The sequence below is a fragment of the Panthera uncia genome, unplaced genomic scaffold, assembly GCF_023721935.1.
Source record: "Panthera uncia isolate 11264 unplaced genomic scaffold, Puncia_PCG_1.0 HiC_scaffold_1835, whole genome shotgun sequence".
Lineage (NCBI taxonomy): Eukaryota > Metazoa > Chordata > Mammalia > Carnivora > Felidae > Panthera > Panthera uncia.
The window spans coordinates 1-19,430 of NW_026058509.1; the positions used below are offsets into that span (position 1 = coordinate 1).

The 19,430-nt window shown below is 39.1% G+C and overlaps 1 protein-coding gene across 1 annotated transcript; it reads left to right on the forward strand.

The window, feature by feature from the left end:
• The first annotated feature begins 325 nt into the window (after positions 1–325).
• LOC125917434 (bifunctional 3'-phosphoadenosine 5'-phosphosulfate synthase 1-like) lies at positions 326–15,841 on the forward strand. Its single transcript, XM_049623635.1, has 2 exons — positions 326–803; positions 15,111–15,841. The coding sequence occupies exons 1-2, from the start codon at positions 598–600 to the stop codon at positions 15,247–15,249; spliced, it is 345 nt and encodes a 114-aa protein (XP_049479592.1). The 5' UTR covers positions 326–597; the 3' UTR covers positions 15,250–15,841.
• Positions 15,842–19,430: the final 3,589 nt, after the last annotated feature.

Below are 19,430 nucleotides of genomic sequence, written 5' to 3' on the forward strand. Positions count from 1 at the left end.
GAGTTTCCTGCTGTTATTGATTGTATAAGTAGTCCAAGTCCTCCCCAACTTACGATGGTGTTATGTCCTGATAAACCCATAAGTTGAAAATACCATTAAGTCAAAAATGCAATTAATACACCTAACCTACTGAACATCCTAGGTTAGCCCATCCTACTTTAAATGTGCTCAGAACACTTACATGAGCACAGTTGGGCAAAATCATCTAACACAGAGCCTATTTTATAATGAAGTGTTGACTCTCTCATATAATTTATTGAATGCTGTACTGAAAGTGAAAAACAGAATGGTTCTATGGGTACAGGTAAGTGTGTGGGTTGATTGCATGGCCTACTGGTGGCTGGTGAGCCCAGCATCCTGAGAGATGATCCTACTGCCTATCGCCAGCCTGGGGAAAGATCAGAATTCAAAGTTAAAGGTGTGGTTTCTACTGCATGCATATTACTTTTGAACCATCATAAAGTCAGGGACTGTAAGTTTGGGACCATCTGTATGCACACATTTATTACCCATTTACTCCTTCTAAGTATGGGCATAAAAGCATAGTTTCAAGTATGAAAACTTTTATTCTAGGTCCAGTGGCATTGCAGAGCACGGATGGTTGCAGGAGCCAATTTTTACATTGTCGGACGAGACCCCGCTGGCATGCCTCATCCAGAAACAGGGAAGGATCTTTATGAGCCAACTCATGGTGCCAAAGTGCTGACAATGGCCCCTGGGCTCATCACCTTGGAAATAGTTCCCTTTCGAGTTGCAGCCTACAACAAGAAAAAGAAGCGTATGGACTACTATGACTCTGAACAGTAAGTTTTATTGTCACAAATCTATGAAACGCCTTGTGCTCTAAGCTGCTCCCAGGGCTTTAAAGTATTGTCTCAGTTTTATAATAACTTCACTTTGTTGTACAAACTTTGTTGTACACATTTCAGAGAAAGGCCAAACCAAGGAAACTAATTTCTCAGTATTCCAGCAGTTAGAAGTAGAAGTAAAAATTGAATCTGGTTTCATGCTTCCTGGTTCATATATAAATGGCATGTAGTGGTTCAGTTTTTTTGTTGTAGAGTGCATAAGGTCAGTATTGACATGACTATTTCTGCCATATCTACTGTATGTTATGGAGCATGTAGTAGAGATGATTACTCTGGTAAGCCCCAAAAATCTTAGCATTGAGAGAATTTAATAACTATGCAATCACTTATGTGATAGGCACTGTCCTAATTGCTTTATAGGCATTAAACTAATCCCTACAACAATCCTATGGTGCTATTATCCCGATTTTATAAATTAGTAGTAAGCTGAGGCATACAAAGTTCGAATAACTTTTATAAGGCCCAGAGCAGTAAATGGCAGCCCAGCAGTTGAACCCAAGCAGTGTGACTACAGAGCCTTTGCTCTTGACCACGAAGAGTGTAACTTCTTTCTTCAAAGATCTTAGGAGGAGCAAAACACTAACAAGCTTTTAGTACAAATTATTGGTAGTGTTGAACATGTATCTGTGTCCCTTCAATGAAAAATTGTATTAATTTTTATTTATATATAATAACAATTGTTAGTACATTCTAAATTTATTTTTAAACATTTATTTATTTTTGAGAGACAGAGAGCACAAGTGAGGGAGGGACAGAGAGAGAGGGAGACACAGAATTCAAAGCAGGCTGCAGGCTCTGAACTGTCAGCATAGACCCTGACATGGGGCTCGAACCCACAAACCATGAGATCATGACCTGAGCCGAAGTCGGATGCTGAACTGACGGAGTCACCCAGGCGCCCCAATTGTTAGTACATTCTAAATTTAGAGTGACACGTTAGGGCTCTAGAATGGGAAGTTATGGGTTCTAGCTCTTTCTTTGCTGTGTGACTAGCCTTGTTTCTTCATCTCTAAAGTGATGGCGGTAGATGAGTTGATTCCATCTTAGTTCAAAATCTGTAGTTCTTTCCATGATCTGTAGCATCTAGTTATTTTTACATTTTTAGCAGATACTTGTTTTGTTGATTGATGCTTTTTTAGTACAAATTACAATTCATGTGCAGCAAGTAGAATGGAGAAGTACTTTTTTATTTGTTTTCTTACATTTATCTCTACTGATAGGTACTAATTGAAAATTGTTCATGGTCTAATAACCTTTAATCTGAGAGTGCTCATCCTTTTTTCCATGATACTTTATAGTTAATTCTGTGTTCAGGAACAGAGAACCCTGATCCTCACCCTGTGTCCTCATTTGGTGTAGCCCATTTTGTAATAATGGGGATGGACAAGAAAGAAAAAGAAACCTTTTAAAGATCAAAACATTCTCTTGTCTCTAAAAGTGACATGAAGTTTGGTGTCATTTAATTTCTTTGTGATAAATGGTAAATTGGGTAAAGAAATACTGCTATTTACAGTAGAGTTTGAGAGATTTATTGGCTTTTCACTTAAGGCATGAATACTGCTGGAGAAAAAAAATGCATAATTTTAGATGATAGGCTTTTCTGAGTGATGAACTGGAGCTAAAATGCAGGAAAATTTTATGAGTCAGTGAACAGAAAGGGCTTATATAACTGATACAGGCAAGTGTAAAAGAACTCCTAAGTACACTTTGGGGCCTAGGTGTGGAATTCAAGACAGGAGCTATTCTAGACTATTATTCTGAAAATCTGAAATGTGGTCCAGATTCTAGTATACTTCTGAACCAAACCAAGAGAGAAGAATTTGCAATAATCCAGACCATTTTTACTTTTATAAAAGATCAGGATTTGCCAACACATAGAAATAGTTTTAAATCGTGGCATGTTTTGTTTTGGCCTAAAAATATATAGGCCTGTGTATGTTGTTTGTATGTCTATTTATATATGTATGCATGTGTACATACACTTACATAATGTATGTGCACACAGAGCAATGTCACTGTCTCACAAACAGGGCATCTATAAGAGGGGTGTGCTGAGAGTTGCAAATGGGCCCTTCTCTTCCAAAAGGATGCCTCAGAAGCTTTAACGAGAATTTTAAGTAAAGGGGCACCTGGGTGGCTGAGTCGGTTAAGCATTCAACTCTTGATTTTGGCTCAGGTCATGATCTCATGGTTTGTGGGTTCTAGCCCCACATCAGGCTCTGTGCTGGCAAAAAAATTTAAAAAAAGAATTAAAAAAATAAAAACAATTTGAGTAAACCTTGAACTATATTGCCACAAAAGGTGATTGAAACTGAAAATATAAATTAAATGTTAAGGAAAGTAAAAAGTTTCCAATACAGTCCTGTCTTTTTGTGGTTAAAATTATCTAGTGCCTCCATTAGAGATTCTAATTTACTTATTTCGGGGAGAGGCCTACACCCCAGCAGTTCTTTTGTAAGCTCCCCAGCTGCAGACCCTTCAGTGTGACTCATGGAGGGTAGCATTGCTTTCTACATATTTGTAAAACATACAGTGTCAGAGACAGAATGCTGGGCTGGGAAACCCTTTACTTCTGATCCAGCATGCAGTTGTTTGTTTAGTTTGTGTACAAGATGTTATGAACATAATCTTGTTCTGAAAGTTAACAGTCACTTACAGAGTGAGGAGAGAGAAATAGAATCGTTCTGCCCGTGGCCACATGGTTAAAACTTAGGTGAGTTTCCATGTCCGTGAGTTAAGGAAACAAAACTAAATAGAGTTGGGCTTTTCTTTTTCACTTCTCCTTTACTGATGTTTCATTACTGTGGTTTCTTTGCATGCATGATCAGGTGATTTAATCACCCGCAGGACCTAGAACCCATCTGTATGTAGTTGACAGACGTGCTGGGGGAAGCCCTTGATAACTTTCATGTTTTGTTAAATCTGTGTAGTATTGCTTTAAGTCTCTCTTTTAATCATTCAAAAGCTAAATAATTACATCAGTTCTCATAAGATTTTCCAGTGATGAATTCTATATTAGTTGCATGAGTGGCTCATTTTCTTGGAATTTTTTTGAGTTTACCAAATCTTAATAAATTGTAACTTGGGAAGCCTTAAAACTGCCTTAGTTTTCTGATTTTTTATATTTGTGTTCACATATAATTAAGTTGATGGGAACATGTTGGAAAGTGATTAAAATTTTGTGGAAAGGCGATAGTCTTTGATGTAGTGAGAAAACACAGTTATTAATTATGCACATATGAGGTTGTCTTATGTTTGATTAATGGATGTTATTCAATGCCAGCTTTTATGTAATTAATGATTTTGCAGCTTTTGATTTAATTAAATACTAGTGTAAGACAAGGCTTAGGGAGAACAAAAACAAACTTTATGAAGATTTCAAGTAAGATATTGATAGGAATTATGATAAAAATCATCTGTTTATACTTAGGAAGCTCAAGTAGGCTCGTATTTGCTATAATAGTGACTCAAGGAAATTTAGTTTTAGGACTACAAGACTGAACTCCGTTCTTGCAGATATTACAAACTTTTAGAATTCTCAGTTATTTGTAATGTTTTCTCCTTTATGCAGATCTTCTTAGTATTTGGGTAAAAAAATTCAAAGTTATGGTTCAGATTATTGAAATGGCAACTTAACAAAAAGAGCATACATGAGTGAGAGTGCCTTGTGGAAATGGGTATATGAAGGGACAGGTGGATGAAAATGTTCCAGTCTGGTTATTTCCACATTATCAGTAGAGTGCTTTCATAGCTTTAATGTTGAAGTTGATATTAATTCACATACTGTTAGTGTCATTTAAAAAATATTCTAATTATAGACACTTTTTCATATAGCTTTCCCTTCTTTTATGTGCTTTCCACAGGAAAGCTCATCTTTTCTAGTGGTTTCTGTGCAATGACTTTTAAAGCTATACTTCATTATTTCCAAGTTGCTAATTGTGTTAGTTTTCTAGTGCTAACACATGACTACAAATTTAGTGGCTTAAAACAATCCTTACTGTCTCACAGTTTTTTGGGTCGGAAGTCTGGGTGGACTGCATTGGATTCTCTGCCCAGGCTGGGCTCTCATTTGAAAGTTCTGGAAAGAATCCATTTCCAAGGTGACCCTTGTTGGCAGAATTCAGTTCCTTGCAGTTGTGGGGCTGAGGTCCCCATTTTCTTGCTGGCTGTTGGCTGAGGATTGCTCTCTGATCCTAGAAGCCATTTTAGATCCTTTCTTCTAGACACCTCCATCCCACCAACAGAATCTCCTTCATGGTGAATCCTTCTCCCACTCCAAATCTCCCTGACTTTCCCTTCTATTATTTGAGAAAAGTCTTTGCTTTTAAAGGGCTCCAATAATTTAGATTAGACCCAGGTAATTTCACTATTTTGCCATACAAATGACCTATAGTGGTAGTAACATTATTTGTCTTCATTCTTTCATAGACCCCTCTTTTGCAGACATTCTAGAGAAGTGAGAAAGTTAAGTTTTCTAGAAGTAAAATAAAAGTAACTTTTTTCTCTGGAGGTTAATATTAGGAATAATAGATAGGACATCCTAAGGAGATGTTGTGGTATTTTCATTATAAAACCCAGTAGTACTCCTGTCCTGCCTTTTTAAATCAGTTACAACATCTGAAAGAGAGAAGACATTGGTGGGGGGGAGGGTAACCAATATAAAGGTCCCAATCACAACTCTATTGTGCTGGAATAGACTATATGGAAGACTTATTTTTTTAATGCCAAGGACGCCAAAGAAGCGTTGAACCAAAGAAGGCCAAAGATCTGCTCCTTCCCTCCACCTCAGAGCCCTGACCAGTTTTGACTACTCGTATGAGGTAAACGGACATATGTGATAGGGGAAAAGTAGAAAGAGCAAATGAGACAGTTCTTGGGAAAGAGTTCCCACAGAGCTTAGGGGAGAATAATCTGGGTCTCCCCAGAGAGCAATCCAAGGTGATCTTAACACTCCAGCCTGGTGGAAGGAAAATAGGCCTTAGTCATACACCTTTGTTCCTAGGAAGTTCCTTCTTTCTGGGTGAGTGGGGTACCCTGATTTTGATGCAATTTGGGGTAACAGATGAATAGGATGCATTCTCCCAGTGGTCAACCAATAAAATCATTATGGAAACATTTAAAAGAAAAATAACACTCAGGCAGTCACCTATTTTATGTGTGTGCTTTGAGTTTTATTCTTTTTCTGTACATTGATTTAACATAGTTGAGTTTATAATAGTTTTTTTTTTTTACCCTGCTTTTAATTATTTACTTTTCATGAGCATCTTTCCATGTTAAGCTCATGTAAGCATGTATTTATTGTAAGCTCTCTGTATACATTCTATTGTTCGTTCTGATACCGTACTGTGCCACAAGTCCCAATGGTGTGTGTGCAGCATAGGGCCGAGTGAGGAAGCTTGGGAAGGTTCCCTCCGTGCTGCGGAACAAGACTGGCTGAGAGGCTTCCTCACACAACTTGTGTCCTTAGGTATCACCAAAGGCAGGTAGCATCTGCTTGTCATATCTGGTCCCACCCCTTCTACCCCGTTGTCTCGCACACATGGAGCAGAGTTTTTCCATATCTGTACTTTCAAATGCTGCTCTACTGAGACCTGGTCGTGATCTCCCCTCAGACTGTGGAGCTGTGCCGTGTTGTCACTGGTCTTACTGCAAAGAGTTCCAAGAGGAAAGAGCCACAAATCATCATGTCTGATGTCTTGATTTTTTGTTTTCTCTCTGCTTTGCTTTTTTCCCGTGACTTTTGGGGTCTCCTCATTTTTCTTATGCTTTCTGCCCTTTTGGGGTACGACTGGGATTTACTTAGTATAACAATATCAAATCAATTTCTTTCTTAACAACATGCCATTTAGCAGACAGGCTTTCTCAACCTTGGCATTATTGACATTGGGACCAGATAATTGGTTGGGAAGGGGATGCCATCCGGGGCATTCTAGAATGTGTGCCCTGGGGAGGAGGAAGTGAGGTTGCAAAATCACCTGTCTTGAGAATCACAGGTTTGTAACAATATTGGCATGTTTAGGTACTTATTTTCTTTTTAATTATTTTGTCATTAGTCACAAGTCAAAAATATGGATTTGTTTTTGTTTTTGTTTTTTACTCCAGAGACTTCTTTTTACTTTTGTATTTGGAGCTGATCTAGATGTTTTGAGAGTAACAGATATCCTGGTTTCTAAGTAAATGAGGATACTCACATGTTTCTTAAAAGTAGAAAGCAAATAACAAGATGAAGAAATCCTGGTGAAAGATATAAAGGAAATTATTTAATGTAGTCAAAGCAGTGTCCTTGCCATCTAGCAGTGTCCTGGGTTTACCTAATTTTCTGGTTAACTCATGGATGCTTAAGCTGCTTGAGTTACTAATTTTGAAAACCCTTTGAAAATGTATTATTTCGGTCTCTATAACCTACTGCAACTAAACAGGCTGTATACAGAGAGCAGCACTCAGGGACATCAGCGTGTGCTCAGAAGAGGTCACTACAGTCTGCTGAGAGGAAGTTTTCATACAATGGGATTTCAGCCATGTACCTCATACCAGACAATTTTATTTGGATGATGGGCACCTGAGAGCTTCTGAGTTTAGCTTTCAAAAAATTGAGATTCACCATCCACTCTTGAGTAATCAGAGGCTTCTTTCAGAACCAGGTGAAAGTTGATATGCTCTTTCCCAGCACAGAAGCCCCATTTTGGCCATTAAGGTATTTATGGATCCTTTTGAAACCTGTCCATTGGCACTCAGTTCAAAACCTCTGTTTGTCTACACTGTGGTAGATTATAGTCTTCATGACCCTTTTTGGTAAAGAAAATTGACTTGACTGCAGTGCACTTCAGGACGGTCCTTGAAATTTGTTGGTTTTTTTTTAATGTTTATTTTTGAGAGAAAGCATGTACGAGAGTGGGGGAAGGACAGAGAGGGAGGGAGACAGAGGATCTGAAGTGAGCTCTGTGCTGAGAGGGAGAACCTGACACAGGGCTTGAACTCATAGCTGTGAGATCATGACCTGAGCCCATGTCAAGATGCTTAACCAACTGAGCCACCCAGGCACCCCTAGAAATTTGTTACCTGTCTGAGTGTTTGATAGGAACTGTTCTCTAGCTTTTACTTAAAAGATTGGGGTGTTGGGAGGGAAGTATGATGAATTAAGGATTTTGGTTAGGTAGGTTCTAGATAGTTGAATTTTTTGTGTATTTCAGTTGGTCTTTGGTTTGAAACTAAACATTGTTAAATTTGTCATGTACATTGCCAGCCAGTAGTTTTTTTGGTTCTGAGAAAGAAATCCATAAATAACTGTTTATCTGGTTTTGGAGAGATGACTTTTTGACCTCACGCCTAAGAATTTTTAGTTTTGATCTACATAGTGTCATATATGAGCTTCTTTCAAGTTGGATGAAAAATTAGACCCCAAATAGTTCATTTGATTCACTTAGAAGTTACCACTATGATTTTTAGTTCTATCAGAGAAGAAATTCCCCTTTGCTCCTCTGCTTGCTTATCATCTAGTTACCTTTTTTTTACAAAGCCCATGCTAATTGAATAACGAACCCTCAAAAGGTACACTTGATGGGCCATCTGTTGACCCCAGCTCTTGTCCATTTGAACAACTCATGCTGCTGGTGGCTCTGATGACCACATATGTGGACTAAGAGACAGCAGATGGTTGTAAAGATTTAAAATCTTCAACAAGTGGCCAAGAGTCATTGTACTTCGGAGTTAGTCAAGATGCTGGCCACATGTAGTTAGTATATCCCACGTGGGACAGGATGCTGGTCCACAGGGTCCCTCATAGCTTGCTAGATGGCGTGTTTTTCCTTCTCCCTGCCATTCCATCCCTTTTCTTTCTTTAAGAGATGTGGACTGTAAGAAGCTATGACCAAGTGGTTTTGAGAAGGAAAAAAAAAATCAAACATAGTTGTGTGTGTGTGTGTGTGTGTGTGTGTTGTTGTTGTTGTTGTTTTTCCAGGCACCATGGGAGATTGGTTAACTAGTGTAATTAGATGGCTTATTAGAATTGCTTTGAGTGAAAGCCCTCAGGGTCATTTATTTGGTAGCCTTTCTGTTGTGGCAGATTCCTGATTACTCCCAGGTAAAGTTGAGAGCTAAATTTAGATTATTCCCCAAATGCCTGAGTTTTTACTTGACTCAGTTATTTCTGTAAGATCATGTCTAATTAAAGATGAATTGTGAAAAATATGATTTGATTCTAGATAATGTGACTCTTGTACGAAGTCCTTGCACCTGACTTCTTATAAAAAGTAAAATCCTTATGTGACAGTACAAGTATGAGGCAGAGGAAAATAAATGTGTTTTCTGTAGCCAGGGTGGAGTGGAACCGCCACCATGTGGGAACAGAAACTCCCATTTCATGTGATGAAGAAATGCTTGTGGCATGCGGGGCAGATGGAGTGTGAAAGAGAGTCAGGAAAAGAGGTACCCAGGGACCTTGGTTTTAAAATGCAATTTCAGAAAGAATGCAAGCAGACTTCTGGATTCCAGACAGTTTGGCATTCTAGGGGAAAGAAAGGGCTGTAATTGGTCTGGCGTTTTTCCTTTAATCAAATAGTCAAGACAGTCATCCAGAAAGCTGTGCTCTCACTTCGTTCTCATTGCCGTCACGAGCAAGCACTTTATGCATGGGACACAAGCTTTCCTTTGTTGAAATCAAAGTTTAAGATTTACATGGCCATAAATCTCCAGGGTCATAATTTTCCTTAGTGAAGCTTATATAGGGAGCTGATCAGTGAACCTTCTGAGGACCTGCAACATTCAACCAGTGTTTTGTTGGGTAGATTCTAGCTAAACTAACTGATTTTACATCAGATTGGAGTGAGGATGTTTAGATACAATTGGAAAGCTCTCTGGACCCCTCCACCCTCTTGGCTTCCTCTCTGACCTCAGGTGGAACCTGGCTGGCCTGGAGAGAAAGTCCGTAGTGTTGATGGATTCTATTATTAATCCATTCCCACACAGCTTCTTGTTCTCCTTGAGGGCAGTCTCAACGTCTTTATTGAGAAGGTTGGGAGTGTGCTGCATTAACTGCCTCGTCTTTTTCTCACCCCAAACCATCCCTGTTTCTACCTTCCTTCACTCCTGCTGCTCCTCCGTGTCAAAGCCCCACTTCTGTGTTCTTCATGTCAGACTTTTCTTCTTCATGTTTCATTTTTCTCCTGGCTTTCATCTTCCTTCCTTTTCTCAGTCTTGCCGTTTATTTTCTTCCACCTATACACTTGCTGAAACCTCCCATTTCCTTTAAACAAAAAAAAAAATCTCATCTCTTTTTCCACTCTGTATCTCTGCCAGTTTACTACCACATCTCTTTCCTTCGCCATCTACTAAAACTCTTCAGTTAAGAAGATTTAAATTCCAATTTGTAAATCCAGTAGTTATTTTTTTCCCCTCATGGTCCTTTTCTCAGCCTCTCTGTGGCCTTAACACATTAGGATTTCTCTTCTCCTGTGACCTCCAGATCATCTTGCTTTTCTTCCTACTCCTTTGACAAATGCTTTTCCTTTTGCTGAGTCATCTTTTTTTGGAGAACTTACCTGTTTTCTCTAACACAGTCTTCATTTTAGTGTTGGTAAATTTATAAATTATGTTTCTAACCCCAACCTTACTGAATTTTTTGGAATCTTTTCTCCCAGTCTTGCTTCTTGTCTAGGCCCATCTCACATGCAGTCAATTTCTTTTCTCCCCTCAGGTTGTCATGTGTATGAGAGAAAGGGGTTGGCTTATTTCCCTGTGGTAACCAGCCCATCTGCATGGGCCAGTTTATTATAGTAGATCTGACTTGTCTGACACATTGAACAGATGATAGAAGTGAGAGAGACCCCTAAGTTTAAACTAGTTTGAATCCATCTTTTAAGCAATGTCTGTTAGCCTTTCATTTTTATTGATCATCTCTGAAAATTTATATAGACATTTAAAATATGTTTTACCTAAGCAGATGAGAGCTGTTTATATATTGAGTTGAATGCATAGGTATATCTTCCTGTCTTTCTTGTAGTTGAGGGAATAGGTAGAGCACACAGGGTGACTAGGGGAAGATGTTGCATGCCTGAATTCAAGTAGTGCCTTTCTGCCTAATAGTTAGAGATGCTTTTCCTATGACTGATGAAATGAGTCACACTATTTTGAATGGTTGTTTTTTTTTTTTTTTTTTTTTAATGTTTATTTTTGAGAGTGAGAGAGAGAGAGAGAATGTGATTGGGCAAGAGGTAGAGAAGGAGATACAGAATCCGAAGCAGGCTCCAGGCTCTGGGCTGTCAGCACAGAGCACGATGCAGGGCTCAAACTCATGGACCGCGAGATCATGACCTGAGCCAAAGTCAGACACTCAACCGACTGAGCCACCCAGATGCCTGAGTCATACTATTTTGTATTGATGTCCTATATGTATAATATTCCACAATAAAATTCTTAGATATGTTTCAAAGGGGGTTGGGGCAATCACTAAAGTCTGAGTATCTCACTCTGGAGTTGGAAAGGCCAGAACTGGGGCCAGCAGCAAATCCTAAGAGGTAAAACTAGATTCAGGACCAAGAGTCATGTTGATCTTAGGAACTAACAATTGTGATCAGGCATAGAGCCAGGCCAAATGAAAGAGGTGCACAGAGCCTGGTGGTGATAAAACCAGTTCCAAGGTTTAGAAGCCCAGTGGGCAGTGGGGTCATTGAGCACGCAGACAGAATCAGAAAAGCAGGAGAGACCAGAAACCAATGCACAGTTTGGATCATGAGGAAATCACAGTATTTCTTTCTTGGTCTGGAGTCCACAATCTGAGGGCTCATAGGTAGACAGTGAGCCAGGATAGGAAGGTGTATGTGGGTTCCCCTGCCTGAAGTGGAGGTGAGCAAGGTCAGAGAGAAGGTAGATGTGCAGATGATTATGGAAGAGATCGTTGTGAAAGTTATGGAGAAATTTCTAGTGGGAACAACTAGATAAAAGGGAATATACAAGTAGCTTAAATTAACCACAGCAATCAGAAATCCCACATTTCCCTTTTTTTTGCCAGAAGATGAAGAGTAGTGACTCATTTAAGACCAGATATGCACCGTTCTATATTGAACCAGTAAAATTTTTCTATGCATACACTTTTGCATTCTTTTATATTTCACCAAATATTTATTGAGTTCCTAATTAGAAATAGTTTTGAACGTGTTCTGTGTAGCTAGCACCATCCAGATACACTCTTTACTGATAATGCCTGGTACATAAGTGAGTTAATAGCCATTGTAGCTACTTTGAGACCAGTATAGGAAGCATAATGGTATAGCAGGACCTTATTTATCTGCTTTCATCAGGGGCAGTATTTGAGGTTTCAGGTTAATTTAAGGTTAAATTTTTAAAAATTACTTAAAATCAAATGGCTGGAGATTATTTTATATAAACTTTTAACTCATTATAAAATTATTGATATTTGATATTTTTTTGATTTTGATAATTGATAAAAATCATTTTTAGAAAACTACAGAAAACATGAGCAAAATTAATAGCACTGTGGTAATACTGTATGGAGATAACCACTGTAACATTTGGGTAGGGGCGCCTGGGTGGTTCAGTTGGTTGAACTTTCGACTCTTGATTTCAGTTCAGGTCGTGATCCCAGGGTCATGGGATTAAGTTCTGCGTTGGGCTCTGCACTGAGCATGGAACCTACTTAAGATATTCTCTCCCTCCTTCCCTCCCTCTCTCGCTCTCCCTCCCTCGCTCTCCCTCCCTCGCTCTCCCTCCCTCGCTCTCCCTCCCTCGCTCTCCCTCCCTCTGTCTTCCCCCCTTCCCCTCTGCTCCACTCCTCTGCTGGAGCTCTCTTTCTCTGTCTCTCTCTCCAAAACAAAACAGTTTGCATATATTTCTCCTTCCTTTGTTCCTTTGTTCCTTTGTTCCTTTGTTCCTTCCCTCCTTCCCCCCTTCCCCCCTTTGAGAGAGAGAGCAAGAGCTTGAGTGGGGAAGGGGCAGAGGAAGAGGGAGAAAGAGAATCGGAAGCAGCCTCCACACTCAGTGCAGAGCCAAACACAGGACTCAAGCTCACAGCTAAGATCATGACCTGAGCTGAAATCAACAGTTGGACAGCTTACGGAGCCACCCAGGCGCCCCTTGGGTATATTTGTTAATAGCCTTCTCTCCACACCCTCTGTATTTTTAACAGAATTGTAGTTGTATTGCATAGAAAGTTTTGTGTCCTGATTCTTTTACTCAGGGCTAAACCATAATTTATTTAGAAACTTTAACCTTCAGGTCATTTACAGTATTTTACTATCCTAAAACAACTTCCACTTAGCTATCTTTATGCATAACATAAAGATGTTGTGCATAGATGTTGTGTGCATCTGATTTTTTCCTTAACATAGGTTCCTAGAAGTGTAATTATTAGTTAGAAAATATACTTGGCATCTCTCTAGAAGCACGTGGCAGTTTATGATTTATGTTCCACAAATAATGAAGTGGGAGGGAACATACAGCTGTTAGCTAGGAGCAAACATAGCCTGTGATCTGGTGGCCCGAGTGATCCAGAGCTCTTGCTGGGTCCTGGTCTGCTATCTAGGTTGGTTCTTTTTGTTTGGGGGAAGAGGATAAAATTACTAGTGGACAGTCTGTGCCATAGCCATACATGCTCAGTGCTTAATGGTTTAAGGGCCTTTGTGTGTTTTTGAATATAAGAAGATGAGAAAAACCAACAATACTTTGGTGGTATCCGTGGAAGAGTATCATTTATTGCTACTTACCTGTTTTTGCTATTAAAAAATTAGTTTTCTTTTAATGTTCCAGTATACATTTAACCTTTCAGAGTCAGACTTCCTAAAGAGTTTTCTGCCTGCATAACTAAATTGGATTTAATGGGTTTTTTTGTTTGTTTGTTTTTCATTTTTTTTTAATGTTTTATTTATTTTTAAGACAGAGAGAGATAGAGCACGAGTGGGGATGGGGCAGAGAGAGAGGAAGACACGGAATCTGAAGCAGGCTCCCGGCTCCGAGCTGTCAGCACAGAGCCCGACGCGGGGCTCAAACTCACGAACTGTGAGATCATGACCTGGGCCGAAGTCGGACGTTCAACCGACTGAACCACCCGGATGCCCCTGTTTGTTTGTTTTTAATTTCTAGTTCTAAATTAGTAGTTCCCATGGGCTGAGGAAGAGGAAGTGAGGGAGGGAGATGGGTATGGCTATAAAAGGACACCCCAAGGGATCTTCAAGGTTTTGGAACTGTTAATGCATGTTGACTGTGGTGGATGCGTGAACCTACATATATGATAAAATTGTACAGAACTAGGGGTGCCTGGGTGCCTCAGTTGGTTGGGGGTGCCTGGGTGCCTCAGTTGGTTGGGCATCCGACTTTGGCTCAAGTCATGATCTCACAGTCCGTGAGTTCAAACTCCGTGTCAGGCTCTGTGCTGACAGCTTGGAGCCTGGAGCTTGCTTCGGATTCTGTGTCTCCCCCTCTCTCTGCCCCTCCCCTGCTCATGCTCTGTCTGTCTCTCTCTCAAAAATAAATAAAAACATTAAAAAAAATTTTTTTAATTGTACAGAACTAAATACACAGAGAATTGAGTACAAGTAAAACTGGGGAAATCTGAATAAGATTGGTAAATTGTATTCATACTGATAACCTGATTGTGATATTATGCTATAGTTTGGCAAGATGCTACCATTGGGGAAAACTGGATAAAGGATAGATGAGAGCTTGCTGTATTATATCTTACAATTACATGTGAATCTACAGTGATCTCAGTAGATATTTCAATTAAAATTTGTTTCCTAGTTCTAAAAATGGGTATTTTGATAGTATGGTGGTTTTTGTTCAATGACAGATTTGAAATCAGATTGAGCATTCATTTACAAGTACAGTACTGTGTTTTATCCAGATCTTTTTGTTTCCATTAAGCTTATCTACCATGAACAGAAGAAGAAATGCTTTTTAAAATTGCACTGTTACTGGGGCGCCTGGGTGGTTCATCAGTTGAGAGTCTGACTTTTTGGCTCAGGTCATTCTTGAGGTTTGTGGGTTCAAGCCCTGTGTTGGGCTCTGCGCTGACAGCTCAGAGACTGGAGCCTGCTTTGGATTCTCTCTCTCTGCTCTTCCCCTGCTTACACTGTCTCCCTCACTCTCAAAAAAATTAAATAAACATGAAAAAAAAATTTTTAAGTTTCACTATCCCTAAGATTCTAGAAATGGGATGTAATTTCTTTCTTTCTTTCTTTCTTTCTTTCTTTCTTTCTTTTTTTTTTTTTTTTTTTTTTTTTTCTGTTTCAGCCATGAAGACTTTGAATTTATCTCAGGAACACGAATGCGCAAACTTGCCCGAGAAGGCCAGAAACCTCCGGAAGGCTTTATGGCTCCCAAAGCCTGGACTGTGCTGATGGAATACTACAAATCCTTGGAGAAAGCTTAAGCTGTTGACCCTGTCACTCTACCTTTGACACTTAACTGAGTAACGAGGGGACCACGTAGTTCCTATTGGCATTTCTTTGTGGTGGTGTCTGTCTGGACACACTTCCTCAACACAGACCACTTTCCTTAACTAGCGTCAGTTTTGGTCTGCCTTACGAGTTTTGTTTTGAACTAGTGTAATACATTGCTGGTTTTAATGTATCTTTTCCACTTATTATAGTTAATATTCTTACAGTGCAATTTTAAAATCTTGTCTTTTTATATTATATTTATGCTTCTGTCTTATGATTTTTTCAAGCTGTTACATTAGTTGTAACCAATAGTATACACATTGAATCTCATTTTTCATCCCTTGGAAAAAGAAAAAGTCCACTAAACAATAAACTTGGCTAGACTTCGTTTGGGGAATTTTACAAGACATCTGTAGCAATTAGGTTTTCTTTTTCTACATTGAAAAATATAAACTGCTTCCTTCCTTCCTTCCAGGAAGCTATTGATCTCTTAGCTGTTATAATCTATTCTTATGATCTGTGTAAGCCCTGAATGAACTTTCGATCTATTCAATAACATTAAACTTTTTGGCTTCTTATTTATATGATATTTTTTGTTTTGTTTACACTTAACCTTTCCTTCTTGTGAAAAGTTTCTGATGGAGGAGGGAAAATACAGGCATCTTTCCATTCCTTGAATCTAATAATTAGCTCCTGTTTTTCATAGTGAATTTTTAAATGGAAAAATGATAATGCATCCTGTCCAAGAATTCAACCAGATTCCCCAAATATCTCTAATATTCTTAAACACCCTAAGGTGGTGGTACTAGCCATAGAGCTAGGGAGATGATGGTCCATTTGGGGAGGGGGCATCGTATCCAGTTTGCTTTTGTAGGATATCCTCAAGTAGACTATTCAAGTGGAGATGTTTATTTAGGAGCTGGATATACAATTTTGGTTGAGATGCCAGCATTTTTGATTTGCAAGCATACTTTCTGTGAAATAATCATGATCTACTCTTTAAAAATTTAGCATTAAAATGAGATGGCAGAGTATACATGGAGATAGTGTATTGTCATTAAGGTAAATGAGAATAAAATATCACTAGGCAAAGAGATAGAAGGAAAAATGCAAAAATAGTAAAATTGGATTATGGAGGGAATCAGTGAGAAAGTTGGTAAATAGAAAAAAATGGAGGCTATGAGTAGATATTTTCTAGTGGATAGATTTATTCACTCGTGAATACTGAATAAAAATATTCATTAGGTGACGTAGAGAGTTATATGGATGGATATGTTTACGGGAACAATTAGAAGTGACGGTTGGTATTATTTTGGTGCCACATTTTCTAGATCTCTTTTTTAAGGGAGAACTCCTTTATATAAGTCTACATAGGTTGAAGGACACCATAGATTTTCCCTCTCCAACTGCAAACAGCTAAGGTATAACATAGCACCTCAGCTAATTTAGAAACTCCTACCTAAAGTGTTGAAAATGTGTAGGAAGTGATGCAAAGATATAGAGACAAAACGAATCACGGATTCATGGTGGCAGCGGTAGAGTTGAGATTCTGGGGACTGTGATGTCAAGTGGAAGTGGAGCCCGTGGGGATGGGGTCTCCTGTGCAGAAGTAGTATCCCGTCTACAACATTCCAGTGGTGTGACCTTGGGTCAGTCCTCCACATCAGCTTCATTTCATTCCATACCATTTTCTGAGCCTCATTCTCTTGCATTTTCCATCAATTCTCTAAGATACCCAATAGTCTTCCTATAAATTTCTTTGCTACCAAAATTATCTGGAGTTTCTCTTGTTTGCGATCAAGCTCCCTGATCATAACATAAGCATGTGAGGAAAATGTGTATTTCATATAAAAATCTTGATACTGCTAAATTTCAAGATGATTTTTACTGTCAGCTGTGTATTTAAGAGTTAAAAATACAGAAGAAAAACATCTTTAAAAACTTGGCACTTAGGAAACTTGTCCTTTATACTCCTAAAATCAAGATGAGATCATGAAGAAAAGAAGTTACGATGAATAGCATTAGGATGAAATGTGTTCTAAAAAGTAGATTTCTATTCTATCTGTAATTGTCCTTTCCTGAATCTGGTCCCCACTGTACCCCCTGGCCTCCAGCCTGCCAAAGAGAGACATGATGAAAACGTAATTCTATGCCCCTGGGCCCTTGGGATTGGCCACCCACTTGTGTGTTGCAGAGAAATGGGGAAGAAAATAGAAGCACCCAATGATTTCCACTAGTTCACATGTTGGTATGTGTATCTTTAATCAAAAAATCTGATACACACAAATTTAATTTTTCCTCTTCCCAGTCCATAAAAATGAGCCCAAACCAATCTTTAAAACATTCAACCTTTTTACATTCAACCTCTTCTGCCAAGTGGTCTTGGAAATCTCAGTGCCATTTTTTTTTTATCTATCCATCAGCTGGAAAAGAGAATGGAAAAATACTCCTTTTTAAAGAAAGGAGGAAAAGAAAGTGCAATCATCTTGGCAAAAATAATGTTTTAAATCTGTCAATTCTCTGTTCTACTCTGGTAATCCAGACCACATATTTGAGTTTTATTTTCATCTAAGAGGGGAGCAATTATGTCTGTCTCTTGGAAGTCAGCATTCAGATACTTTATCAAGAAAAATTCGGAAGTCATGGTTCTTACACATGGTCTATTTTTATTAGGACATATGTATCCAGGGGTTGGTTGGCTCACAAAGTAAGGAAGTATTTGGCCACTGGGCCCCTTTTCTGTGTGTGGTATATTTCTTGGAGGGCCTGCAAACCTCTTGGGTTATATTTCTGCTGGATTCCATTCCCTGATCCACACATTATTGTCTTGAATATAATTATATAAAAATGGCACAAGGAACATCCTGCCCACTTAACTCCGAGCGAGTGTTTTCTGGACTGAGGTAAAAGCTGGCTTCCCTAAAGATATGTACTTGAGGAGTGACTAAGCAGGGGTGTGTTAAGATTGAAGCCTCCTTCTTATCCTGACTTCCTGCTTCCCCAAGTTCCCAAGGAAAATGGCACCAGAATTGAGGGCCTAGATTTGAGGAAATATGAAACATGGAAAATTTCATCACGGACCTCTATCTCCCAGACCTGCACCAGCACTGAGCATCTGTAATTATCTGTCTTCTCTGCACTGAAATGAATTAGAATATGAGCTCCCTCACTGCATTCCTCACAACAGCTCTGGCTTATCCTCTTTGAAAAGTGTTTGTTCTCCCCAGCAGCACAACCACTCCAATTGCCTGAAAGAACATAGGCATCTGTTAAAAGTAAGCATACTGGGGCCTTGCTGTGCAATCAGTTCCCCAAGAAAAACCAGCCGCTTCAAGCAAGAGGAGTTAATGTCAACATGTCTGGATTCACTGCCTGGCTGCCCAGAGTTTGCCCTACAAGACTTTCATCTTCAGTGTGGTTAGTGTTATCTTGTGTGATCTAGGGGCATGTATATATAAGTGTTCTACATAGGTGCAGAAATAGAAATTTGATTTTCGACATGTTGTGGGCTAATTCCAATGAGCTACTCATACAGCCGTTACAGAAATTTGAGTAAGAAAAAAGTTAAAAGCTTAGATATTTAGATGTTTTGGCTTAAGCCAAGGAACAAGCTTAAGAGAGAATACAGTTTTGTGATTTAAGAATTCAGCCTTGGAAATAAAATTTGACCAATTCCTTGTTGGTTGTGACCTGCAGCTTCATGAAGCCTGTTTCCTTACCTGTGAAGGTCATAGTCAGGAATTATGAGGCAGTGTGTGTAAAGTAATCCTTTATCATCATATTTAAAGATGTAGTCTTTTGGCCAAGAAATACAGTGATACCAATATCTTTGAGACAAGACCTTGTAATATGTGCATAGTAACACTGTTCTCTAGCCCACTTCACAAAGTGACTAAATACAGATACATGTTAGATAACAAATCTAAGGGGCACCTGGGTAGCTCAGTTGGTTAAGGGTCCAATTTCACCTTAGGTCATGATATCAAGGTTTGTGAGTGCAAGCCCCACACTGGGCTCAGTGCTGTCAGCTCAGAGCCTGCTTTAGTTCCTCTGTCTCCCTGTCTCTCCGCCTGTCTGTCTCTCTCAGAAATAAATAACCGTTAAAAAAAAAAAAAGCAACCAACAAATCTAAGACTATCCAAACACTGTTCCTGGTTCAGTCATGCTTTTT